The sequence below is a fragment of the Scyliorhinus canicula genome, chromosome 12 (assembly GCF_902713615.1).
Source record: "Scyliorhinus canicula chromosome 12, sScyCan1.1, whole genome shotgun sequence".
Classification (NCBI taxonomy): domain Eukaryota; kingdom Metazoa; phylum Chordata; class Chondrichthyes; order Carcharhiniformes; family Scyliorhinidae; genus Scyliorhinus; species Scyliorhinus canicula.
This window is the reverse complement of record NC_052157.1, coordinates 13,513,717-13,540,681: the sequence shown is the minus strand read 5'-3', so window position 1 is coordinate 13,540,681 and position 26,965 is coordinate 13,513,717. Positions and strand designations below refer to the sequence as shown.

The 26,965-nt window shown below is 49.2% G+C and overlaps 1 protein-coding gene across 2 annotated transcripts in view; it reads right to left on the bottom strand.

The window, feature by feature from the left end:
* slco3a1 (solute carrier organic anion transporter family, member 3A1) overlaps nt 1-26,965 on the bottom strand; it is a 268,172-nt gene that overhangs the window by 23,076 nt on the left and 218,131 nt on the right. For both annotated transcript variants that reach the window (XM_038813327.1, XM_038813328.1), the window contains exons 3-7: nt 26,111-26,209; nt 24,321-24,593; nt 22,147-22,311; nt 15,796-15,994; nt 12,984-13,122 (exon numbers count right to left, since the gene is read on the bottom strand). In XM_038813327.1, the coding sequence (XP_038669255.1) occupies nt 12,984-13,122; nt 15,796-15,994; nt 22,147-22,311; nt 24,321-24,593; nt 26,111-26,209 (875 nt within the window). The remainder of the gene's footprint in view (nt 1-12,983; nt 13,123-15,795; nt 15,995-22,146; nt 22,312-24,320; nt 24,594-26,110; nt 26,210-26,965) is intronic.

Below are 26,965 nucleotides of genomic sequence, written 5' to 3'. Positions count from 1 at the left end.
ATCCACCTAACCTGCACATCTTTGGACTGTGGGAGGAAACTGGAGCAGCCAGAGGAAACCCACGCAGACACGGGGAGAAAGCGCAGGCTCCGCACAGACAGTCACCCAAGGCCAGGAATCGAACCTGGGAACCTGGAACTGTGAAGTCCTGCAACTTCCTTCCTTCCTTCCTAAAAGCACTGTGGTGTATCTCTACACCACATAGAGTGCTGGGGATCTTGAGGGCAATTAGGGATGGACAATCAATGCTGGCCAATGGAGACAATGTCTTGCCAAAGAATGTAACAAAAAATGAAGACTGAGGGAAGAGGTTAAGATGAGGACTCTACTTCCAAACCAAGAGCTGAGCACCTGTCAACAGCAGTGAGGAGAAATCTAAACACAATCCGTGCAAAACAGTATGGTTTTAGGAAGAGACCAACAGATAGAAACGTGGCAGAAAAAGAGAGGCTCCAAATTCTGACAGGATCCACCCAATCAGAGGAAAACATGCTACCCAGTGACGTATCACCTCATGGCACAGTTATGGAATAGCATGGCAAAATTCAAAGTAAACAACAAAGAGAGAGTGATAGTGATTCATGATTACTCACAACAGCTTGCATTTATTTGTCACTGTGGTGAATGTATTACGGCAACCATTCACCACTGTATTGCATTGTACTATGTTGTTGCCCTTGTGAGCTCCACCTATGGACCATTGTAGCACATTACACCGCACTGTATCATGTTGGTGCCCTTGTGGGCTCCGCCCCTGGCTCCACCCCCTCGGGGGAAGTATATAGATCTGCTGCCCTGCAGGCGGCTCTCAGTGCAGAGCAGTCGTAGGCAGGCACTGTTTTAGCTGATTAAAACCACTGTTCACTGCAACTCTCCGTCTCGTGTGAATTGATGGTCGCATCAGTCATGTCTTGAGGAAACAAAAGACTCAGGGCGGTATTCTCCACTCCCGATAAAAATCGGGATGGCCGTCGTGAAATCGGCTCAGGTTCACGACGGCCTCGGGGCCCGCTCCCCGCACCAAATTCACCCCCAACCGGGGGGCTAGGAGTGGGCCTCCGTCTTTCCCGGCCGCGACCTCGTCGCGCCGGAAATGACGCGCAACATGGCGCATTTGTGAGGTCATCCGCGCATGCGCGGGTTGCCGGTTCCAACCCGTGCATGCACGGATGACTTCATCGTGCAGACGGCGCGAACCACGCATGCGCAGTGGCCGTCTGTCTCCTCAGCTGTCCGGCAAGACGTGGCGGCTTGATCTTGCCGGGCGGCGGAGGGGAAAGAGTGTGTCCGTTTTGGACGCTGGCCCGACGATCGGTGGGCACCGATCGCGGGCCTGTCCCCTCCCGAGCACAGTCGCGGTGTTCCCGTCCAAATCGGGCCCCTAGATGCCCCAAACGGGCATCTGGCGCCCGTTTCAAAAATGCAGCAGCCAGGTGTGGTTGCTGCCGTGGTGAAACAGGTGTGAAGGGCCGGCCGCTCGGCCCATCGGGCTCGGAGAATCGCCGTTCGCCGTGAAAAACGGCGAGCGGCGATTTTTCCGAGCGGGGGGAGAATCGCTGGGGGCGCCAGGGGGGCGTAAAAAATGTCGGGAGGCCCTCCCACGATTCTCCCACGCCACGTGGGGAGCAGAGAATTCCGCCCTCAATGTGTTTCTCAAGAGTGTCATTAAAGAAAATTTGACACCAAACCACATAAGAATATACTCAGATAGGTGACTCAAGTCTTATAGATAAGTCTTGAAGAGCGATTTAAAGGACGGGGAGGAGTTGGAGAAATGAAGACATTTAGGGAAGGAATTCAAGATTTTAGGGCCAAGGAAGCTGAAGGCAAGGGAATGGTGAGAGTTTGAAAATCAAGGACGTGCACGAGTCCAGAATTGGAGGAATAGATAGACCTTGGACAGTTGTAGGGCCGAACGCCCTTCTAAAAGCACTGTGGGTGTAACTACACCACATAAAGCACCACGGTTCAAGAATGTGGCTTACCATCACCTTCCCAAGGGCAATTAGAGATGGGCAATCAATGCTGGCCTAGTCAGCGAAGCCCACATCCCTGCTTAGGTTTTACCACACATTTGATGGGCTGAAGTCCCGCCGCTGACAGGCCTCTCCCGCCAGCATGGTTTAAACCACCTACCTGACCGGCGGGATTGGCGGCGCGGGCGGGCTCTGGGGTCTGGGGGGGGGGGGGGGGGGGGGGGGGGTCGGGGCGATCTGACCGCGGGGGGGGGGGGGGGGTGGAGGGGGGAGGGGGGGGGGGCACGGTGGCCTGGCCCGCGATCGGGGCCCACCGATCGGTGGGCGGGCTTGTGCCGTGGGGGCACTCTTTTTCTTTCGCCTCCGCCATGGTGAAGGCCCCCTCCCCTGTGCATGTGCCGGTATGACATCAGCAGCCGCTGACCCTCTGGCGTATGCGCGGACTTACGCCGGCCGCCAAAGTCCTTTCGGCCACGGCTAGCGTGGCGCCAAAGGCCTTCCACACCAGCCGGCAGAATGGGAACCACTCCGGCGCGGGCCTAGCCCCTCAATGTCAGGGCTTGGCCCCTAAAGGTGCGGAGAATTCTGCACCTTTGGGGCGGCCCGACTCCGGAGAGGTTCACGCCATTCCGACACGCCAGGACCCCCCGCCGCCGGGTAGGGGCGAATCCCGGTCAAGATGTCTTGATGCAACTAAGACCTGGAGTATTGTGTACAGTTTTGATCTCCTGTCTGAGGAAGAATATATTTACCATAGAGGGGGTTCAATGGCAGTTCACCAGACTAATCCCCAGGTTGGCGGGATTGTTTTATGAAGAGAGATTGAGGAATCTGGGCCTGTATTCTCCAGAGTTGTGAAGAATGAGAGGTGATGTAATCGAAACTTACAAAATTCTAACAGGATTAGATAGGGTAGATTCAGAAAGAATGTTCCCGATGGTGGGGGAATCCAGAACTGGGGGTCATAGTTTGAGGATAAGGGATAAACCTCTTAGGACTGAGGTGAGGAGCAATTTCTTCACCCAGAGAGTGGTGAACCTGTGGAATTCGCTACCACGGAAATTAGTTGAGGTCAAAATGTTGTGTCATTTCAAGAAGGAATTAAATATAGCTCTTGGGGCTGAAGGGATCAAGAGATTATGGGGAGAAGGGGGATCAGGGTATTGAACTTGATGATCAGCCACGAGCATAATGAATGGCGGAGCAGGCTTGACGGGCCGAATGGCCTCCTCCTGCTTCTATTTTCTATGTCTCAGTTGGGGGGGGGGGGGGGGGGGGGGGGGAGGAAATAATCCAACATTAGGAAGATCCCAACAGTGGTGGTAATTTTCCCCAATCAGCCTCTTAATGGTGGCAATTGGGGAATTGTCCTCCACTGCTAATGTGCCTCTGGTATGGATGCTCAGGCGGGAAGTGGTTGGACAGTGAAGCTACATGTTCACATTTTGATCCAATCTCACTTCCCCGAGAGCAGGAAGATTGCGCCCAGGCCCTTTCAAAATTGTTACCAAAGGAAAAGGAGAGTATTGTGGAAGCTGGAAATCTGAAATAAAAAAAGAGATAAACGCTGGGGAAACTCAGCGGACCTGGCAGCATCTCTGGAGAGAGAAGCAGAGTTAACCTTTTGAGTCCTTATATGGCCCGTATGAATGAATTTCTTTAGCCAGAGGGTGGTGAATCTGTGGAACTTTTTTGCCAGAGATAGATAGGTTCTTGATTAATAAGGGGATCAGGGGTTATGGGGAGAAGGCAGGAAAATGGGGATGAGAAAATATCAGCCATGATTGAATGGCTGAGCAGACTTGATGGGCCGAGTGGCCTAATTCTGCTCCTATATCTTATGGTCTTATGACTCACGCGGACCCGAAACGCTAACTCTGTTTCTCTCTGCGCAGATACTGCCAGACCTGCTGAGGTTTTCCAGCATTTCCATTTTTTTAATATCTTATTCTTCCAATTCCTCTTTTTCCTTTCCAATTTCACTGGGAAAGCAGGTCCAACCGCTACCTTCCTCTGTCCCCATGTACATTCTTGGAAACCGTAGGCTGCGTGTAGAGTGCGGGGAAGGTTGACTGATCTTCAGCCGCTGATCATTTTCCCCAATTAAAGATAATGAAGCGGAATGCAGTGCGTTAAAGCCTTGTCGACCTTTTACAAAGACGAGGAGTGAAAGTCACAGGCGCAGGCTGGCAGTGATTCTCTGCATATCGTAGCTACTTCCCATAGGTTTACCCAACAAAAGATGCACAGTGAGATCAACTCAACAAAGGAGAGCCATTCAGCTGAACTTATTACACGCTCTCCTTTGCAAGTAACCCATTATGAAGCTGTCACCAGCAGAGACATGGAAATAATAGCCTTCCGCAGTGAATAGTCATTAATTATGTAAGCTAGCATCACTGATCATGATACCTCTCTAGCCCAAATAATTACAGAGTAGAGCTTCAGTTGAATATCTAAAACAAAGTCTGAGCAAAATCATTGTCAACTAAGCAGGTCAAAGGTTAATTTTCTTGGCAAGTTCAAACCTGTCCTTTCTACCTCGTGGGCCAGAGTGCAAATCTAAACTCTTTTGTTGTGAAGTCGCACTGAAGTGCGTTCATCTCTATCTGCCATTGGGTCTCAACCTGGTTCTTGGGCCAGGGGTTTTTCAGATGGTGGAGTTTCCCTCCCTGCCATCTGAGGGGTGGCGGCGAATGCACCCATTGCTGGTACTGACTGCCCCCGCAGCCCTTTCACGCTCCAAGGTGCATGGATTGGCTGAATGCGGGATTTCTCCCCTTACTACGAGGACATCCCACCTCAGAACTACTGGCCAACCTCTCTATAATCCCACCTGCTGTGGACAGGACTGGGACTACAAGCATCGGAGTCTAAGGGCGCGATCTACCGGCCGCACCCCGCCCCCGTTCGATTCCTTTTCCGGGACCTACCCAGCTTGCCACGCCTCGTGAGTCCTAATGGGATCTCGTGAGATGTCGCGATCTGAATCCCGCCCATTGTGGACGGGATCAGTGTTTGGCAAATCTGCACATTAGAGTGAGGCAGCTAGTCTTACTCTAATATGTGCTGGCCTGAATTACTGAGGCTCTGGGATCTAACCGCTTTGCTTTGGAGACCTTAGGCAAATGCCGTTGAGTACAAGTCGACACACTCTCAGGGGATCGGAAGCCCCCAGGTGATTGCCCTCTGGGTAGGGTGGCGCCTGGGCAACTTGGCACTGCCAGCCATTTTTTCCAGGGATTGGGCCTGAGGGTGCCCTGTTCATGTGAGGTGGGGTGCGGGGCGGGGTCTATAGGTGAATTGGGGCTTTGGGGAGTCGGAGATCTGGCCAGCGGAACTCCTCAGTGCAGGAAACGGGACGAAGTGTGGCTCAGTGAGGCGTTCCCCGCTGAGGCCCCGGATTGCAACAAAGTCCCATTAGAGAGTTTGGTCTTTCTTGCCGCTGTGCATGCTGGGATACACCCCACCGGGAAACACCCGGCTAAACGTCCTTGGCACGGTACTCTGGTGCAATTTGGTTGGAGCGGGCCCCAGGGTTCTGAGAGTCCAGGAGCAGGTAAGCTTTGGGGAGGGGGAAAGGGAGGTAATGTCTTGGGGGATTATGGGAAGAGGTTGGTAGGGGCATTTGTGGAAAGGCCAGGAGGGCAGAGGAAGCACCCTCATTGGCCAGACCTTTTGAGGGGATGGGGGGGGGGGGGGGGGGGGGATGTTAAAAGGAGGCCTTTATTGGAGGCGTTCACCTCCCCATCCATCAATTTCAGAGCTGAGGTTTGAGCAGGATCATTTTTCGGTATCTCCCTGCCCCTGAACTCCTCTCACCAGCTTGCAAATTGAGATTAGCTGGGAAATGGCCCTTAAGTGGTCATTAATTGGCCACTTGTGGGTTTCCAATGGAGCAAGGACAGGGGGAGGGGGCGCCTCAGCTGAGGCCTTAACATAAAATTGCGGAGAGGTTAGAGTGACTGAGACTCCAGTGGGTAGGGGATCATCAAATTCTGTCCCTGGTCTCAAACCAGTCACTGGAGCTGGAATTTTGGGGTGTCATTTACCCTGCTACCTGCTCCCCCCCCCCCCCCCCCCCCCCGGCCCCAGCATAAAATGTTGGTTGGAAGCCCGGCCACCAATAGGCCGGCCGCCTTGCAGCCATTTGACATTGGAGGAAGCATTAATTGCCAAAGATTAAAATATTGAACTTTGATTATGTCCTGTGGATATTTGAAAATGGGCATACAAGCCCAAAGATAGCTGAGGATGTAAAGTCAGTCACTGGCTGAATTGCTGGTGTGTGATACTCTGCAGAACAATGGAGTTACTCCCTGTTTCCAGACAAAGGCACTTCTAAAGCATGCCATCTCTGGTGGAGACAATGGGAGGTAATGGCAGACGAGTATAAACTCATCAAAAGTTATTCCAAGTGTAATGTGCGGACGGATTTGTAGATTTTGCCTTCCAGGAATATACAAAGACTGGGACAAAAGCCAACTGAAAGCTGACCGAAGTGTGTGTGTGTGTGTGTGTGTGAAAGCGAGTCCTGGGGTGTTGGATTGCCTGACAAGCCAGCCAGCAGCCCCACTCATATCCATCTCTCTCTCATTGCTAAAGTCAACCAAGTTCAGCGAAGCCCACAGCTGTAACAGGAAGCCAAGCTGCAGAACACGCAATCTCAAAACAACCTGCTGAAGCTAGCGCTACTGGAATCTCAAAACCGATTATTCACGTGCTGGAGTAGGTGGATTGGCCGCACTAAATTGCCCCTTAATTGGGAAAATTAAAAAAAAAAAGAAAGCATGGTTAAATTGGCTCGATTAAAACATAAATCCTGGGGCTGGGAAAGGGGGTCCGCAAAGGGAGGGATCCTTTTTTTTTTAACATGAATCTTGCTGCGACCAGCAGAGGGTTTGAATAAAGAAAGGGAGCCAGTTCAACCCTCCTCACCTGGGGAATAACAATTTGGGATACACCAGCACGAGGTAACAAATTGAGGGATCTTGCCCGGGTTGACAAATTTGGGCTCCTCACCTTGTCTATGACAATTGCTGAGCTAGATTATCCCATTCTTTGTGGAATCGTTCTGTCTGCACACTGGCTGGTATGTTTCCTACATCACAACAGTGACAATTCTTCGAAAGTACTCCAGTTGCTGTAAAGCGCTTTGGCATATCCTGTGCTTGTGAAAGATGCCACATGAAATGAATGAATGAAAATCGCTTATTGTCACGAGTAGGCTTCAATGAAGTTACTGTGAAAAGCCCACATGAGCTCAGGCCTGCTTTAAATATTTAGCAGACTGTTCAATCAATTTTTGTCTGATTACACGGCTGTGAAGTGGCTTTTGATTTTTGCTCTGTCCAAGGCGCTACATGAATGCAATGTAGTTGTTGTTACTGGAGAACATTTGGTAACAGCTGGCACACACCAGGCAGACTGATGGTTAGTAACCTCCCATCTTAATTTTGAGATGATCATTCAGCTTCCAGGCCAGGAGCTGACATTATCCTTTAACAATTCGTTGACCTTGGCTAATCAGTATTCCTGCATGCTACAGAATACTAATACATTGTATTATCAACAATGCATGTCTACTGTCTGAAGCAGGCAGCGTGAAAAGAAAATGAAGTATTTTAGTTAATGATAGAGACAAAGAGAATAATTTCTTCACGCCAAGGTTTCATACAGCTGCAATTTAATATAAAATGGCTCATTAATTTTCTGATTATGTTGCGAATATAATCTTATAATCATAAATGAATAGCGGCCTAGAGAGACAGAATGACAGCCAGGAGAGACACAGATACCCAAGAGTCATGATTAAAATCTCATCTGTGCATAAAAATAGACAAATATGAGATTTTGTTTTCTAAGCTTCCATTTGTAACCTGATCCATTCAGATATCAAAGTCAGTCGCACTATCTGATCTTATTCAGTCGCTCTTTGGTTTTTTTGCTAAATTAGGAGACCACAGTTTAGATATTAATGTTTAAGATATTAATATTAATGCGTAAGATATTAATATGAATGCGTAAGATATTATAATTAATGCATAAGTTATTAACACATTTGGATTAATGCAATCATATCAGTTTATCCATTGTTTTTAAATGACAGACTATTTTGAACAGATAATCAGCTCCGTTACATGGAATTTGCAGCACAAGAAACGGGCCCTCCAGCCAGTGTTTATGCTCTACAGCAGCCATGCCGCACTCTGTTTTGTATCGCCCGACCAGAACTTTCTATTCCTTTCTCCCTCATGTACGGAGCGAGCTTGGCATTAAAGGCACAAAATGGCCAAGTAAAAGAAGATATAGACTTGAATGTATATTGTTCCTTGGTGAGGCCAGACCTGGAGTATTGGGTGAAAGTGGTTTTGGTCTTCTTATCTCAAGGAAGGATATATTTGCCATTGAAGCTGTGCAGCAGAGGTTCACTCGGCTAATACCGGGGTTGGCAGGGCTGACCTATGAGGAGATATTTGTTCGACTGGGTTTGTATCCACTAGCCATGATGTGGAGGTGCTGGCATTGGACTGGGGTGGGCACAGTAAGAAGTCTTCCAGCACCAGGTTAAAGTCCAACAGGTTTGTTTGGAATCACTAGCTTTCGGAGAGTACCATAAGACCATAAGACATAGGAGTGGAAGTAAGGCCATTCGGCCCATCGAGTCCACTCCGCCATTCAATCATGGCTGATGGGGATTTCAACTCCACCTACCAGCATTCTCCCCGTAGCCCTTAATTCCTCGCGACATCAAGAATTTATCTATCTCTGCCTTGAAGCCATTTAGCGTCCTGGCCTCCACTGCACTCCGCGGCAATGAATTCCACAGGCCCACCACTCTCTGGCTGAAGAAATGTCTCCGCATTTCTGTTCTGAATTTACCCCCTCTAATTCTAAGGCTGTGCCCACGGGTCCTCGTCTCCTCGCCTAACGGAAACAGTTTATTTGCGTCCACCCTTTCTAAGCCATGTATTATCTTGTAAGTTTCTATTAGATCTCCCCTTAACCTTCTAAACTCCAATGAATACAATCCCAGGATCCTCAGCTGTTCATCATATTTTAGACCTGCCATTCCAGGGATCATCCGTGTGAATCTCCGCTGGACACGCTCCAGTGCCAGTATGTCCTTCCTGAGATGTGGGGCCCAAGACTGGACACAATACTCCAAATGGGGCCTAACCAGAGCCTTATAAAGGCTCAGTAGCACATCGCTACTTTTATATTCCAACCCTCTTGAGATAAATGACAACATTGCATTCGCTTTCTTAATCACAGATTCAACCTGCATGTTTACCTTTATGGAATCCTCGACTAGCACTCCCAGATCCCTTTGTACTTTGGCATTATGAATTTTCTCACCGTTTAGAAAGTAGTCTATGCTTGGATTCTTTTTTCCAAAGTGCAAGACCTCACATTTTCTCACGTTGAATTGCATCAGCCAGGTGAGCGACTCACCTGATGAAGGAGAGGTGCTCCGAAGGCTAGTGATTCCAAACAAACCTGTTGGACTTTAACCTGGCATTATACGGCTTCTTCCTGTATCCACTAGAATTTAGAAGGATGAGTGGAGATCTGATTGAAATGTATAACATTTTAACAAGACTGGACAGACTGGATGCAGGGAGGATGTTTTCCCTGATTGGGGAATCTAGAACCAGCGGACACAGTCTCAGGATGCAGGGTCGACCGTTTAGGACTGAGATGAGGAAATATTTTTTGACTACTCATTGGGTAGTGAACCAGTGGAATTCTCAACCACAGAAGGCAGTGGAGTCCAAGCCACTGAATGCATTCAAGAAAGAGACAGATAATCTTTTACATTTTAAGGACATCAAAGGGTATGAGGAGAAAGTGGGAATATGGCATTGAGATGAGGATCAGGCTCGAAGGGCCGAATGGCCTATTCTTGCTCCTAATTACCATGTTTCCATGTTTCACGACTTCAGGACATCCCATTGGGCCTTGCAGCCAATTAAGTACTTGCAATGTGTAGTCACTGATATACATTTAAGAAAGGTGGCAGCCAATTTGCTCACAGAAAGCTCCCACTAAAAAGCAACGTAATAATGATTAAATAATCTTTTTTGCAGTGCAGTGATGTTGGCTTTGGGGTAAGTATTAGCCATGATCTTTGGGGGAGGATGCCCCCATATTCCGGAGGTCCCCTGCTTTTTTTTGAACAGGAGCCTGGCATCTCTTACACCCATCTAATAGGCAAGATGGAGCTTGGTTTAAAAGTTCATCAGTTAACCAAATAATAGCTTGTTCCTTTTGAATCCAGCACATATCTGTCACAATAGATATGCTGCACAAGTTTCCCACCTCAAAAAGTATTTGGTTCCACTGCCTGGTGTTTGATTATTGGCCTCTAAATTGGCCTCAGGAATTCATTGAACTGCTAGAGGAATACTCGAGATGTTATCTTAAAAGGATAGGGCAAGGGCAGCACGGTGGCCTAGTGGTTAGCACAACCGCCTCACGGCGCTGAGGTCCCAGGTTCGATCCCGGCTCTGGGTCACTGTCCGTGTGGAGTTTGCACATTCTCCCCGTGTCTGCGTGGGTTTCGCCCCCACAACCCAAAAATGTGCGGAGTAGGTGGATTGGCCACGCTAAATTGCCCCTTAATTGGAAAAAATAATTGGGTAATCCAAATTTTAAAAAAAAAGGATAGGGCAGATTAAGCAAAGCTCAGTGTTGGCACTGAGACATGCATATATAGAAGATAGGAGCATGAGGAGGCCTTTTGGCCATTGGAGCCTGCTCCGCCATTCATCACGATCATGGCTGATCATCCAACTCAATAGCCTAATCCTGCTTTCTCCCCCTAGCCTTTGACCCCATTCTCCCCAAGTGCTATATCCAGCCGCCTCTTGAATATATTCAAAGTTTTAGCATCAACTGCTTCCTTGGGTAATGAATTTCACAGGCTCACCACTCTTTGTGTGATGAAATGTCTCCTTATATCTGTCCGAAATGGTTTACCCTGAATCCTCAGATTGTGACCCCTGGTTCTGGACACACCCATCATTGGTAACATCTTCCCTGCATCTACCCTGTCTCGTCCCGTTAAAATTTTGTAAGTCTCTATGAGATCCCCCCTCATTCTCCTGAACTCCAACAAGAACAATCCTAACCTAGTCAATCTCTCCTCATATGACAGTCCTGCCATCCCTGGAATTAGTTTGGTAAACCTTTGCTGCACTCCCTCGAGAGCAAGAACATCCTTCCTCAGAGAAGGAGACCAAAACTGCACACAATACTCCAAGTGTGGCCTCACCAAGGTCCTATATAATTGCAGCAACACATCCCTGCTTCTGTACTCGGAACCTCTCGCAATGAAGACCAACAATTAGCCTTCTTTACTGCCTGCTGCACATAGGGGCTGATTTAGCACAGTGGGCTAAACAGCTGGCTTATAATGCAGAACAATGCCAGCAGTGTGGGTTCAATGCCCGTACCAGCCTCCCTGAACAGGTGCCGGAATGTGGCAACTAGGGGCTTCTCACAGTAGCTTCATTGAAGCCTACTTGTGACAATAAGCCATTATTATTATTACCTGCATGCTTACCTTCAGCAACTGGTGCACAAGGACACCCAGGTCCCGCTGCACACTCCCCTCTCCCAATTTACAACCATTCGGGTATAATCTGCCTTCCTGTGTTTGCTTCCAAAGTGAATAACCTCACACTTATCCAAATTACACTGCATCTGCCATTTGCCCACTCACTCAACGTGTCCAGATCATGCTGTAGGATCCCTGCATCCTTGTCACAATTCACCATCCTGCCTAACTTGATATCATCTGCAAACTTTGAGATGTTATATTTTGTTCCCTCATCCAAATCAGTAATATATATTGTGAATAGATGGGGTCCCAGCACTGATCCCTGTGGTATCCCACTAGTTACTGCCCGCCAATTTGAAAAGGACCCATTAATCCGTACTCTTTGTTTCCTCTCTGCCATCCAGTTTTCTGTCCACCTCAATACATTTCTCCCTGGGGCAGCACGGTGGCGCAGTGAGTAGCACTGCTGCCTCACGGCGCCGAGGTCCCAGGTTCGATCCAGGCTCTGGGTCACTGTCCGTGTGGAGTTTGCACATTCTCCCCGTGTTTGCGTGGGTTTCGCCCCCACAACCCAAAAAGGTGCAAGCTAGGTGGATTGGCCACTCTAAATTGCCCCTTAATTGGAAAAATGATTGGGTACACTAAATTTATATAAAAAAAAATACATTTCTCCCAATCCCATGCGCTTTAATTTTGCACAATAATCTCTCATGCGGGACTTTGTCAAACGCCTTCTGAAAATCCAAATATACCACATCGACTGGCTCTCCCTTGTCGACTGTACTGGTTACCTCTTCAAAGAATTCCAACAGATTTGTCAAGCATGATTTTCCCTTCATAAATCCTTGCTGACTCTGACTGATCCTGCCATTGCTTTCTAAATGTTCCGCTATAAAGTCCTTGATAATGGATTCAAGCATTTTCCCCACTACCGATATTAGGTTTACTGGTGTATAATTCCCTGCTTTCTCTCTACTTCCTTTTTTAAATATCGGAGTGACGTGAGCTATCCTCCAATCTGACAGTTGCCAGAACTGAGGGACAGTTCCAGAGTCTATAGAATCCTGGAAGATGACCACCAATGCATCCACTATTTCCAGAGCTGCAGACACTGCAGCTGTAGCCCTCGTGCATAGACCATCATGAGCAACATCATGAGAATGACCGCATCCATTCCAGGTGACAGTATTCCAGGGTCTCAAGCAGAACCTGAACTGCCCCATCTTTGTACAAGTTACCATCTGTACTGTCACTGGTGCCTCTCCATTTTCCCTTAATGTGTTAGTTTTCATTTTGGCTTAATTCCGTTTAATCTTTACACTAGCAATTTGAGGAGTTAGAAAAGGTAGTGGGTACCTTTCAAATTGTACTGGCCCCAAAAACATGTAATTTAGAGGCTTGTTACACACTTTACACTGTACATTACACACGTTAACTCTCACCAGATTGGAGCAGCCAGCAAAACATGAAGACAGGTAGGTAATTCCATCAGATCCACAAACAGGACTATAAGCGGCCGTCTTGCAGTCGCAATCGCGATTGCAGGGAGCGTAAGGGTCCAGATCTGTACCCGAGGCAGATCTGCAACAGAAAGAAGAAAATTCCAACATCATGGCAGCAATTACGTTTGCAATTCTTTTTGTTTGAGCAGAAAAGCCTCCAGCCTGAGCTGTAGGAAAAGTGATGCCCCCTCACCCTGGTACCTCCAACTTATTCTCCAACCCCCCCCCCCCCCCCCCCCCCCCCCCCCCCCCGGCCGGGTCAGAGATTTGCCGGGGGCCGGTGTGAATCCCATTCACTAAAATGCCGGCTGCCGAATTCTCTGGCGCTGGTTTTTAGGCGGGGGTGGGGATCGTGCCGCGCTGGTCGGGGGCCGTTGGCAGAATCCACCCCCCCCCCCCCCCGGCAATTCTCCGGTCCCCGATGGGCCGAGCGGCCGCCCGTTTTCGGCCAGTCCTGCCGGCATGAAATAGACAAGGTCCATACTGGCGGGACCTGGCTTGGGAGGCAATTCACGGTATCCTCAGGGGGGCGCAGGGGGTTCCGGCCCCGGGGGGGGGCCAGGGTGGCCTGGCCCGCGATCAGGGCCCACCGATCAGCAGGCGGGCCTGTGCCGTGGGGGAACTCTTTCCCTCCGCGCCGGCCTGTGTAAGGCTCTACCATGGCCGGCGCGGAGAAGAAACCCTCTGCGCACACGCAGGAAACACGCCAGCGGAATGCCCCGCCGATTGTGGGAGAATTCCGGCCAAGATTCTCATCCTTGTGTTTAAACCCCTTCAAGGTCCCAACCATCTACCTCTCAACCGATCGGAATTCCCTATTTCTCCTGGCCTTGTCTGCATTTGTCCCACCATTGGTGGCCACGGCTTCAGGTGTCTAGACCCCACATTCCGGATTTCCCTCCAAAACCCCTCGAGCTAAAAACGGGGTGCTACCGAGTCCAATTTCTCAGCCTATTTATCAAACACAACTTTCCTTCTCTGGACCTAGGTGGAATAAAGCTTAAATTAATTTTGAGCATATAAATTCCAAAGTTTAATTTCAAAACATTATTTTCAATTTTTTAACAAACTATTTTTATTAGCTTTTTCAAATTTTTTTACGGTAGCATGGTGGTTAGCATAAATGCTTCACAGCTCCAGGGTCCCAGGTTCGATTCCCGGCTGGGTCACTGTCTGTGTGGAGTGTGCACGTCCTCCCCGTGTGTGCGTGGGTTTCCTCCGGGTGCTCCGGTTTCCTCCCACAGTCCAAAGATGTGCGGGTTAGGTAGATTGGCCATGCTAAATTGCCCGTAGTGTCCTTAAAAGTAAGGTTAGGGGGGGGGGGGTTGTTGGGTTACGGGTATAGGGTGGATACGTGGGTTTGAGTAGGGTGATCATTGCTCGGCACAACATCGAGGGCCGAAGGGCCTGTTCTGTGCTGTACTGTTCTATGTTCTATGAATTATATTGCACATATTTAACTAAGATTTAACAATCCCTTCCTCAAACCCGAAAACAATTAATTAACTAACTACCACCCCTTTTAGCTGCCGACTGAGGTTAATTCTTTAAAGTGAGCGGGTGCCATCGTTTATGAAACCCCTCCTCATTCCCTCTTAAACTAAATTTAATCTCCTTGAGGCTTAGAAACTCCATTAAATCTCCCAGCCATATTGAGGTACAGGATGGAGAAACTGACCTTCAAGCCAATAGGATCTGCCTCCTCACTGCCAGCGAGGCAAGGGCTCAGACACAATCATAGAATCATAGAATTTACAGTACAGAAGGCGGCCATTTGGCCCATCGAGTCTGCACGGTTTCTTGGAAAGAGCACCCTGCTTTCGCCCAGGCTTCCATCCTATCCCCGTAACCCAGTAACTCGACCTAACCTTTTTTTGGACACTGAGGGGCAATTTAGCGTGGTCAATCCACTTAACCGTCTCATCTTTGGACTGTGGGAGGAAACCGGAGCACCCGGAGGAAATTCTCTACACAGACAGTCACCCGAGTCCGGTATTCGACCTGGGACATTGGAGCTCTGAGGCAACAGTGTTAACCACTATGCCACCGTGCCGACACTGACTGGAGCTTTGGCTTGTTCCCAATCGAATATCCACATTACTCCTCCTTGTGTTTAACACCAAATCATTCGGAAGTTAGTGGATCTCCCGTGGTGTTCCACACAGTGCAGCGAATATGATCCCACTCTTGCCTGTATGACGATGACGCTGTTGCTACCTGTCTTTGCAGATCTGCTCTGTCTCGATTGACGTTTTGCCTCTTTGTCCTGTGCTGCTTCCCCCTTCCCAGGGAAAGTATTTAATCCATACCCTGTCCTCGCAAGTGACAATCTGCACTTTAACCTAGCACTCTCCCTACGAGGGGCTGGTTTAGCTCACTGAGCTAAATCGCTGGCTTTTAAACCAGGCCAGCAGCACGGTTCGATTCCCGTACCAGCCTCCCCGGACAGGCGCCGGAATGTGGCGACTAGGGGCTTTTCACAGTAACTTCATTGAAGCCTACTCGTGACAATAAGCGATTTTCATTTTTCATTTCATTTCAATTCCGGCCTTCAAACTGTGGAGGACATCACTAAGCAAACACGCAATTTCCTTGCAAGACATTCTTATCTACTTTTTCTGACCCAAATCTAGGAAAAAGAAAGAAAACTGCACTCCAACATCCCCCCCCCCCTCCCAAAAAAATAAATCATTAGCCCTAACAACTGGTCAAGGCCGTCGCAACGTTCACACTTTAAAAGTATTGTACTCACGAGTTTTTATAAGGAACGGTGACCCCGGCTATGGGTCCAGTGTCGCACCCCAGGAAGAGGAAGGAAATGTAACATGCAGTGGACACGAGGTTAACCAACATGGCCATTCGAATGGCACCCAGAGGCGTCAAGCTGAGCTTCTTCACCAGAAGCCCTCCGAGGAAGATGCCCAGACATGCACAGGGAATGGCCGTCATTCCTGTGGGACAGGGAGAAGAAGACAAATTAAACAGCCAGTGGACAGACATTGCTGGTTACTACATGTGCCAACAACTTACTTTGTCTTTAACAGAGAACATTCCCCCCCCCCCTCCTCCACTGGTGCGTCACAAAGTTGTGATCAAAATAGAACAATGGAATCATAGAATTATGAATCATAGAATTTACAGTGCAGAAGGAGGCCATTTGGCCCATCGATTCCGCACCGACCCGTGGAAAGAGCATCCTACTTAACCCCACTTCTCCACCCTATCCTCGTGACCCAGTAACCCCACCTAACCTTTTTTTGGACACTAAGAGCAATTTAGCGTGGCCAATCCACCTAACCTGCACACCTTTAGGGACTTGTGGGAGGAAAGCGGAGCACCCGGAGGAAACCCACGCAGACACGGGGAGAACGTGCAGACTCCGCACAGACAGTGACCCAAGCCGGGAATCGAACCCGGGTCCCTGGAGCTGTGAAGCAACAGTGCTAACCACTGTGCTACAGTGCCGCCCAATAACATTGAAAATGAAACGAAATCGCATGAAAACATCTTTCAAAGAGTTAGCTTTGAAAGTTCCGAGAATCTGAAATTAAAAACGGGAAATGCTGGAAAATCCCGGCAGCTCTGCCAGCATCTGTGGAGAGAGAAACGAGAGTTAACGTTTCGAGTCCGCATGGCTCTGCTGGTCATAAGGATCCGAACGTTAACTCTGTTTCTTTCTCCACAGATGCCACCAGTCCTCCCGGGTTTTTCCAGCATTTTCTAGTTTTGAAGTGCTTCTTTCGTCCAGGTAAACGGAGTGTCTATTCTCTGTCAGCGACATCACATGAGCACTCAGGAGATTAATGAATGTTTTGGCAACAGTGGTTCAGATAGAGATAATGACCAGAACACCAGGAGAACTTCAAAAACTATCTTAGGATTCACAGCGCCCACCAAACAACCGTGATTCTCACTGATTAAGGTCTCATCAGATGACAGGAGCTCTGGCAATGCGTCTCTCAGTCCTGTGGTAGCATCAATCTAGATTGGGCGGCACAGTAGCACAGTGGTTAGCACTGTTGCTTCACGGCTCCAGTCACAGTCTGATGATAAGGGGTAGACCAGTTAGGACAGAGATGAGGAGAAATTTCTTCACCCAGAGAGTGGTGGGTCTGTGGAGTTCGCTACCACAGAAAGTAGTTGAGGCAAATGTTTTCAAGAAGGGGTTAGATATATCTCTTGGGGCGAAAGGGATCAAAGGATAGGGGGGAAAGAGGGAGCAGGTTCCTGAGTTGGATGGTCAACCAGGATTATAATGAATGGCTAGGCAGGCTCGAAGGGCTGAATGGCCTCTTATTTCCATGATTCAAACCCCACCACAGCAGCTGGTAGAGTTTAAATTCAGTTAGAAATCTGGAATTGAAGGTCTCAGTAATGGTGACCATACTGTCTAAGTGTCTCTTTGGAGAAGGAAATCTACCGCTCTTACCTGGCCTGACCTACACGTGACTCCAGACCCAGAGCAATGTGGTTGACTCCTAACTGAGCTCGGAAATGGCCCTAGCGAGCCACTCAGTTCAAGGGCAGTTAGGGAAGGGCAACTAAACGTAGGGAAGAGTGGCAGTTGGGACAGTAGAATTGCCCTCAGTGACCCTGGCTTAGGATGAGGAGAGATATCCAATCAGGACTGCTGTTCCCAGTCACTATCCAATGGAAAATCCATGTGAAACGCGAGAATCCAGATGTGTATATGTCCTCACTCTAACAATTCTCAACCCGTACAAGTGGCAACGACCCAAGGATCCTAAATTGTGATACAGACCAACCTCCTTATACCCCATTCATCTTTTCCTTTGTTTCAAATCTCCACGTTCCACTGTCACTTCTTTGATTCCTGTGCTCTATTCATCTTTCCCCTCAACACCCACCCAACTCCTCCCCCCTCCACTCCAGTCAGCTTCTGCTCTCCAATCAATTCCATTCCGATATTCCAGGAGAGAGGGAGAAGAAAAGAACAGGAGCAGAGCACGAGAAAGAGAGAAATGATGAATAGAGATTGAAGAGAAGGGATGAATAGAGAATTAGAGGAGGGTAAGGGAGAGTGCGAGCGAGGCTAGCTGAGGAGTCTTCTGGGTTTTGGGGGCAGCTCAAGATCTGGTGACTCTGTGATGGGATAATGTATTGCTAGAAATATTCATGTGAGAGAAGGAATAGCGGGCCATGTGGGTGGGGTGGGATGATGTAAACAGAGAGGGAGGGGCCTTTGGTAGAGCATAAACATTGTGAAATTCATGAGACACAAGCAGTTATATATTCAGCCAGAGACATCTATTATTCTACTCGAAGCAGACTCCCTCTGTTGGTACATGTGTGTACGGTAGCCTCAAGTCGACAAAATGCAGAATGCAGTTGTCAATACAAAATAAACACCAGCAGGGGCGAAGCCGCACGGCTTGTTGTTCTGCCATCAATTTTATGGAAAACGGAATTAATAAAAAAAAAAAAAAAAATTTTGAGTAACCAATTATTTTTTCCAATTAAGGGGCAATTTAGGGTGGCCAATCCACCTATCCTGCACATCTTTTGGGTTGTGGGGGTGAAACCCACGCAAACAAGGGGAGAACCACGCAAACACGGGGAGAAAAAACGGAATGAATGAGGGGAGAGAATTTGTAGTTTGATGGGGAACGAAACAGAAACAAAGGGGCCAAGACACAGCAGGAAGACAGAAATAAAGGGGAGGGAAATCAGTGGGAAGTGGTGAAGGGCGAGGGAGAGAAACAGGAGCGAAGTTAAGGAGGGAAGAGAAAGGAGGGAAGGGAAGAGAGAAAGAGTGGTGATAGTAAAACCTTTGACTTTCACTTGCTGACTCTCTGCACAACTCGTGGGTTTGAGAATTTTTCGTAACGCTTCATTCAGCAGTTTAACAAACCTTCAGAGAAAGCAATCTTATCCCAGCTTCCCGTTCGGTAAACTGGGAGTGTCCAGCAGTGAAAGTATTCATCTTTTTGAAGGTTTGTGCAGCTCAAGGTCACCTGTGATCACCTGGGTGCTGCCATCACTCACATCACCCATTGTAATAAATGACCAGGTAATTATCCCCAACACCTGTCCACAGCACGGCTCAAACCGACAATCAGAATTTTCAATTCCTATTGAAATCTGTCTGATTTTTTTAATACAGAAAGTATTAAATTAGGAAGATTGTTACCAACAACACTGTCCATTCACCCTTGGGACTTGCTATTCCTGATGATGGGCTGATCGACATCCTTTAGCCGTCTGCCCAGAACATTCCCTTGTTTTCTTAAACTCCAGAATCCTTCTCAGAATAGAATCATAGAATTCCTACAGTGCACAAGGAGGCCATTCATCCCATCGCGTCTGCACCGACCCTCCGAAAGAGCACCCTACTTAGGCCCACACCTCTACTCTATCCCCGTAACCCCAGCTAATCTTTTGGACTCTTTAGGGACAATTTAGCCCGGCCCATCCACCTAACCTGCACATCTTTGGACTGTGGGGGGAAACCGGAGCACCCGGAGGAAACCCACGCAGGCACGGGGAGAACGTGCAGACTCCACACAGACAGCCACCTGAGGTCGGAATCTAACCCGGGTCCCTGACGCTGTAAGGCAGCAGTGCTAACCACAGCTCCCGATTCACTATCTCCAGGATTTCACTCCACCCCCCCCCCCCCCCCCCCCCACCCCCCCTCCCCCACCTGCTCCCTACTTCTCTCAGATTTTGCTATTCCTTTCCTCCGTCAACTTCCCTAGTCCCGGCTGAAGGCCTTTGAATCATAGAATAATAAAAGGGCTGCAGAACAGAAGGAGGCCATTCCACCCATCCTATCCATGCTGGGCCTCTGCAAGAGCAACATAGCTAGTCCCACTCCCCCCCCCATCCTGTGGACCTGCAATGTATTTCTCTTCCAGCCATCACCCATTGATATTTTGAAAGCCACCTTTGGATCTGCCTCTGCCACACTCTCAAGCACTTATGGGGATAAGGCGGGAAGGTGGAGTTGTGGATGATCATATCAGATCAATCATGAGCTCATTGAATGGCGGATCAGACTTGATGGGCTGAATGGCCTACTTCTTCCCCTACATCTTAGGTCAGTTCATTCCAGATCCTTACACAGTCGCGGTGTAATATACATTACTCCAGAACCCCAACTATGATTGGGAATTTCTGCTCCCTTCTTTTTAGGTGGGTTTGGTGATGGGAGTGGAAAATATTGACAGCACAGTAGCACAGTGGTTAGCATGGTTGCTTCACAGCTCCAGGGTCCCAGGTTCGATTCCCGGCTTGGGTCACTGTCTGTGCTGAGTCTGCACGTTCTCCCCGTGTCCGCGTGGGTTTCCTCCGGGTGCTCCGGTTTCCTCCCACAGTCCAAAGATGTGCAGGTTAGATGGATTGGCCATGCTGAATTGTCCTTAGGTTAGGTGGGGTTACTGGATTACGGGGATAGGGTGGAGGTGTGGGCTTAAGTGGGGTGCTCTTTCCAAGAGTTGTTGCAGACTTGATGGGCCGAATGGCCTCCTTCTGCACTATAAAAAGATTCTATGATCATATTGTGAAAGGCCCAAATTGGGTTTTACGTCAGTGGGAAGTGTTGTCCCAATTGTCCCCACCCTCCCCTGCCAGTGACATTTTTTTTGTTTTTTTTATTTTTAATATATTTAGAGTACCCAATTTATTTTATCCAATTAAGGGGCAACTTAGCGTGGCAAATCCACCTACCCAGCACATCTTTGGGTTGTGGGGGCGAAACCCACGCAAACACGGGTAGAATGTGCAAACTCCACACGGACAGTGACCCAGGGCCCGGATCGAACCTGGGACTTCGGCGCCGCGGGGTAGCAGTGCTAACCACTGCACCACCGTGCTGCCCCCACCCCTGCCAGTGACATAATGGGAACCCCCACGTTCTATGTGGGGAACTCATAATAACAATCTCATCATCAAGCCAGCGTCAGCATTTCAGGGCAGCATTATGACTGGTCCTGCAGCTTATGTGCAGACCTCCCAGTGAGCTTCTCTCTCAGAGGGGAGAAGGTCAAGCTCCCGGCACCACCTGGATACTGCCCCTTTTGGGAGGGGCGGGGAGGGGGAGGGGGGGGGGGGAATGCTGCGATTCCATATCGACCTTTGTTGCACTGGGGCGTCCTTTAAAGATGGCGCCTTGCCTTGTTCTTCAAAATACTAAGTTGAGGGTGGAGCTGGCTCTGATTGAACCCGCCACGCCAGCGGTACGTTCTACTTCTATGTTCCCAACAATATGGCGGAGAACTCCACCATCGGTGCTGAGGGCCTCAATGCTGCTATTCTCACCCCCACCCCTCGATCTGACAAATACTGAGGAAGCTCTGCTCTCTGTGTCTTTTTGTAGCTCAGTTACACAGGAGGCAGCATATTTACCCGCTCAGACCATCGTGAAGCTGATAGAATATAAACGACAGCGCGTGCACATTAAAAACACACACTACCTGCTCAATGACATTCAGAATTTAATACACAGGAGACACTCGCTTCATCCTAACTGTGAGCTGCCCAGTATCAACGCCCCATTCGATCCCACGGTGATAGGACAGCCACAAGCACCACTTCTTCTCCTTCCTCGAAATCCAAATTTTACTTGACCCAGTCGACCTTTGAACTGCGCGACCTGCCCCTTCTCACGTGAGAGGGGCACGGCTCAAGTGAGGCATTGGAATAAATTGCATGGATTAAGCAGCACAAAAAATATTCAGCCCAGCTGGGCCACACTGGCATTTACTCCCCACGTGAGCTTTTCAAACTTGCGCCCTGACCTGGGGTTGGCGCCCACAAAACCCGGGAGTGTGCACCATTGTTCACATCTCTGTTCTCCATGGTACACAATTCCACAGACTAATAATGCTCTGAGAGAAAGCTTTTGCCTCCTCCTCAGTCTCAAATGGGTTACGGCTAATTTTTAAACTGGACTTCTGGACTCCTCTACAAGGGGGGGAACACCTTCTGTGCAGTCGTCCTGTCTAGCGCCCGAAGGACCTTATACATTTCAACAACATTCTTCTGAGCTCTAAATGGGTACGGGCCCAACCGTCCGCAGCGCCACCTCCATCAGTAAAAACCACCCCCTCAGAGCCGGGCACAATGGGTCATCCTCACTTACCCAGAAGCTGATTGGCGGACGAGGTGGAGAGGTTGAACTGCTGCTCGAGGTACTTGCCGAGGAAGGCAGCAAATCCAGCGACCACCGCGATCTCCATGCAGGCAGCAAGAACGATACAGGTAAACACCGGGTTCGACAGCAGGTGCTTGGTGACCTTAGGAATCACTGTGGCAGGAAACAAAATGCCTGAGGTTGAGTCACCTTCACCCCGAAACAGAATCAAACCTTCTGTTTGTCTGACACCATGGGGTCACTTTTCGTTCCCCGTTGAACGGAACGCGGCCAACGCACAAGGATAAATGCTAGCCTTTCACCCTAAGGGTCGGAGTTCAGAGGTGTCAAACCGAGGCGCCCTCTGCCCTCTCAGGTGAATGCAAAGATTCCATGGCACAGTGGTTAGCGCTGCTGCCTCACAGTGTCAGGGAACCGGGTTCGATTCTGGCCTTGGGTCACTATCTGTGCGGAGTCTGCAGGTTCTCCACGTGTCTGCGTGGGTTTCCTCCGGGTGCTCCGGTTTCCTCCCACAGTCCAAAGATGCACAGGTTAGGTGGATTGAAGTGGGCGTAAATGGGGTGCTCTTTCAGAGGGTCGTTGCAGAGTCAATGGGCCGAGTGGCCTCCTTCTGCACTGTAGGGATTCTATGGATTCTATAGGAAACTCTTTCAATTCCACGGATTACAAAGATGAGCTGGGGAGTTCTCCAAGGGAATCAGGCGAATATTTATCCTCAATCAACATCACTAAAACCAGATTAATATAAAAGCAAAATGCTGCAGATGCTGGAAATCTGAAATCAAAACAGAAAATGTTGGATAAACTCAGCAGGTCTGGCAGCGTCTGTGGAGAGAGAAACAGAGGGGTGAATTCTCTGTCTCTTGGTGCTCCAGCCGTGTGTTCCCTGGCGGCTGGCCATTGCCCGCAATGGGATTCTCCCTTCCTGCCGCCGGCCAATGGGATTTGCCATTGTGGCCACCCACACACCATCTGGGTAGGGGCGCGCTGTCGGCGGAACAGAGGGTCCCGTCGAGCATCTCCACCTATGCAGCAACAGCCTAGATTTTACGCCAAAGTCTCTCGACTGGGGCTTGAGCCCGTGACTTGCTGACCCAGACGTGAGAGTGCGACCCTCTGTGCCACAGGCCTGTTGGCTGAGAAAAGTTGCTGCTGCGCTGCGAAGAACACAGAGGCTTCTCCTGCCTCGCAGGATTTAATTGATTGGAATATACAAGGGTTAAATCAAAAGCAGAATTAAATGCAAAGTTTGGGGTTGGTTTCCACCCCCCTGGGTCCTCTACATTGCCTATTTCATTGTGAAGAGATACTGAGGTCCACAGCAGGGCGAACTCTACCATTCAAGGAAGCGGAGGGAAGGTGCTGAATGAATCAATCAGAGTGGTTTTGAATGAAGCCCCAGCTGTTGTTTAGAGAGTGATGTTCGCAGGACCCGAGAGGGGTTCAGAGTTGAAGAGGAGGCAACAAGACACAGGTTTTTGGTTCCATTTTGTGCCCACCCCAGATAGTCTCATATTGATCATAGATCATAGAATTTACAGTGCAGAAGGAGGCCATTCGGCCCATCGAGTCTGCACCTCTTGGAAAGAGCACACTACCCAAGGTCAACCCCCTCACCCTATCCCCATAACCCAGTAACCCCTCCTAACACTAAGGACAATTTTGGACACTGAGGGCAATTTAGCATGGCCAATCCACCTAACCTGCACATCTTTGGACTGCGGGAGAAAACCGGAGCCCCCGGAGGAAACCCACGCACACACGGGGAGGATGTGCAGACTCCGCACAGACAGTTACGCAAGCCGGAATCGAACCTGAGACCCTGGAGCTGTCAAGCGATTGTGCTATCCACAATGCTACCGTGCTGGGTGCGTGTCTGTGGCAATCCACATCTTCAGCGGTGGTGCCTAAGAAAGTGTAAGCCGACAGTGAGTGCCGTGGGGGTATTCGACTGTGGGAGCATCACGGCCGAGATGCCGTTATCTTCGCCTTCTGCACTTGGCAACTCAGCTTGAGTTGGCTTGGTTGGCAGTGAGGGAGGGGGGGGTGGGGGGGCGGGAGTGGCCTTTACTAGACACCATGTCCAACATGTTGCCCCATGGGATGGGGAGCACTCACTAATGGAGGCATTGAGGGGTGGGTGTGGGTGCGTGTTGACTGACCTCGTAGCTGCTGGAAGCAGGAAGAGGTGCTGGAGAGTTGGAGATGCTCGGCCACCCCGTTGCTGGGCTTCGGCCTCTCAAAGCCCGGTGCCGGTATGTTCTGTGGAAGCATGGCCTGCTCGCTCTCGGTCATCCTGTCATTCTTGATGGCCAGAGACTGCGGGAACCCGAACATGAAGAGGGCCGAGAAGAAGAGTAAAGCTCCACAGAGCAGGAAGCCTCCCCACCAGGCTCCGATCCAGCGAGGGTCCTCTGGTGATATATCCAGTTTACCTGCAAGAAAAGATAAAACGCTAAAATCAACAATCAAATCCACACAATGCTTTTATTTTTATTGTCCTCACCCACCCTCCCACACACACACACACTTCCATCAACCCATGACTGGTGACCCTGCCTCCTACTGTCTAGGACTAAGCACTGGAATACCCACGATACAGTTTCTGTGTCGCCATTTCTTTTCAAATGTGACATTTTGCATATGTGCGCGTGTGTTTGTATGCGCTTGTGTGTGTATTTGTTTGTGTGTGTTTGTGCATTTGTATGTGTGTTTGTATGCGTTTGTTTGTGTGTGTTTGAATGTGTTTGTCTTTGCATGCATTTGTTTATGTATGCTTGTATTCGTTTGTGTGTGTTCGTATGCGTTTGTCTTTGTATGTGCTTGTTTGTGTGTTGTATGCGTTTGTCTTTGTATGTGTTTGTTTGTGGTATGTGTTTGGCTTTGCATGCGTTTGTGTGAAATGAAATGAAATGAAAATTGCTTTATTGTCACGAGTAGGCTTCAATGAAGTTACTGTGAAAACCCCTAGTCGCCACATTCCGGCGCCTGTCCGGGGAGGCTGGTACAGGAATTGAACCCGCGCTGCTGGCCTGCTTGGTCTGCTTTAAAAGCCAGCGATTTAGCTGAGTGAGCTAAACCAGCCCCTGTGTGTGTAACCTAACCAGCCGAAGGTTATTCATGAAGGCCCCGCCTTCTCAACCATGCCCCTCGCCAGAGTTGTGGTGACCCTCAGGTTAAATCACTGCCAGTCAGCTCTAGCTCGAAAGGAAAAGCAGCCGATGGTCCTCAGGGACTACGGCAACTTTCACTTGCACTTTTTACATGTGTGTTTGTACATATGTGTCATGAAAACCCCGCCTTCTCACCCTTGCCCCTCACCTGAGGTGTGGTGGCCCTTGGGTTAAATCACCACCAGTCAGCCCTCCCCCTCAAAGGGGAAAGCAGCCTATGGTCATCTGGGATGAGGGCGACTTTACTTTACCTTTTACATATGTGTACTAATGTGTTTGCCTGTGTGTGTAGGTGTGTATACATGTGTGTGTGCGAGTGTGCCTCAGTGTGTGTGTACAGTTGCATTTATGTACATAAGGGTGTATATGTATGAGTGACGGTGTATACACGTGTGTGTGCATGGGTCAGCTGAGAATACTCCGAGTTGACTACGAGTCATGGGCACATGAAAAATGAAAATGAAATGAAATAAAAATCACTTATTGTCACAAGTAGGCTTCAAATGAAGTTACTGTGAAAAGCCCCTAGTCGCCACATTCCGGCGCCTGTCCAGGGAGGCCGGTACGAGAATTGAACCGTGCTGCTGGCCTGCCTTGGTCTGCTTTAAAAGCCAGCGATTTAGCCCTGTGCTAAATCAGCCCCCATCTTTACCCGTGAACCCTAATGTAAACGGTGTGTGGGATAGATACCAGTGGGAGAAGCGCAGAGCAAATTGAAGAAGAAAAATAAATAAAGAGAAAAAAAAGTTAAGCCTATCAATAGTTAACTCTTTACATACTTGTGTCAATGAAAACTGCATCCACGTAGAACTTGGTGCACAGAGAGCCAAGGATGAAACCGCAAGCTGGGCCGAAGACCAGGGTAGTGAAGAGAATTCCTATAAAAAGGGACAAAAGGCAAAGTAGCGAAGAGGCAATTAGTTTTGTTTTGTTCTTTGTCTGTCACTCCTGTGGATAAATCTTGGAGCTTGGCTCATGAATTACAATCGCAGTCGTGTTGGATAGTCTATAACATGGAATCTCAATAGTGCAGAAGGAGGCCATTTGGCCCATCGAGTCTACACTGACCCGCTGAGAGAGCTCCCTATCTAGACCCACTCCCCCGCCCTATCCCTGTAACCCCACCTGACCTTTGGACGCCAAGGGGCAATTCAGCATGGCCAATCCACGGGCAGCATGGTCGGCGTAGGCTTGGAGGCTGTTCCTGTCCTGTACTTTTCTTTGACCTTTGATCTTTGGACCGTGGGAGGAAACGGAGCACCCGGAGGAAACCCACGCAGACACGGGGAGAACGTGCAGACTCCACAGAGACAGTGACCCAAGCCGGGAATCGAACCTGGGACCCTGGAGCTTGAGGCAGCAGTGCTAACCACTGTGCCATCCATGCCATGTTGATATGTCATAATGACTGGATCTGTGCTTGGCCATTAACCTGGAGAATTTTGATGGCTTTTTCTCCTATCGATGCACTATGTGTGCTAATTTGAAAGCATCTATTTTAATCATCCTCGTGACCCATGGAAAACTGCGCGGGTGTTAAAAACAGGCGTGGCCTGGCAGAGAGGGACGGTCAGAAAAATGCACAAAGAAAGGGTTAGAAAGCTAGGCCTCTGGTTTGATCTCCAGCCCTGTTG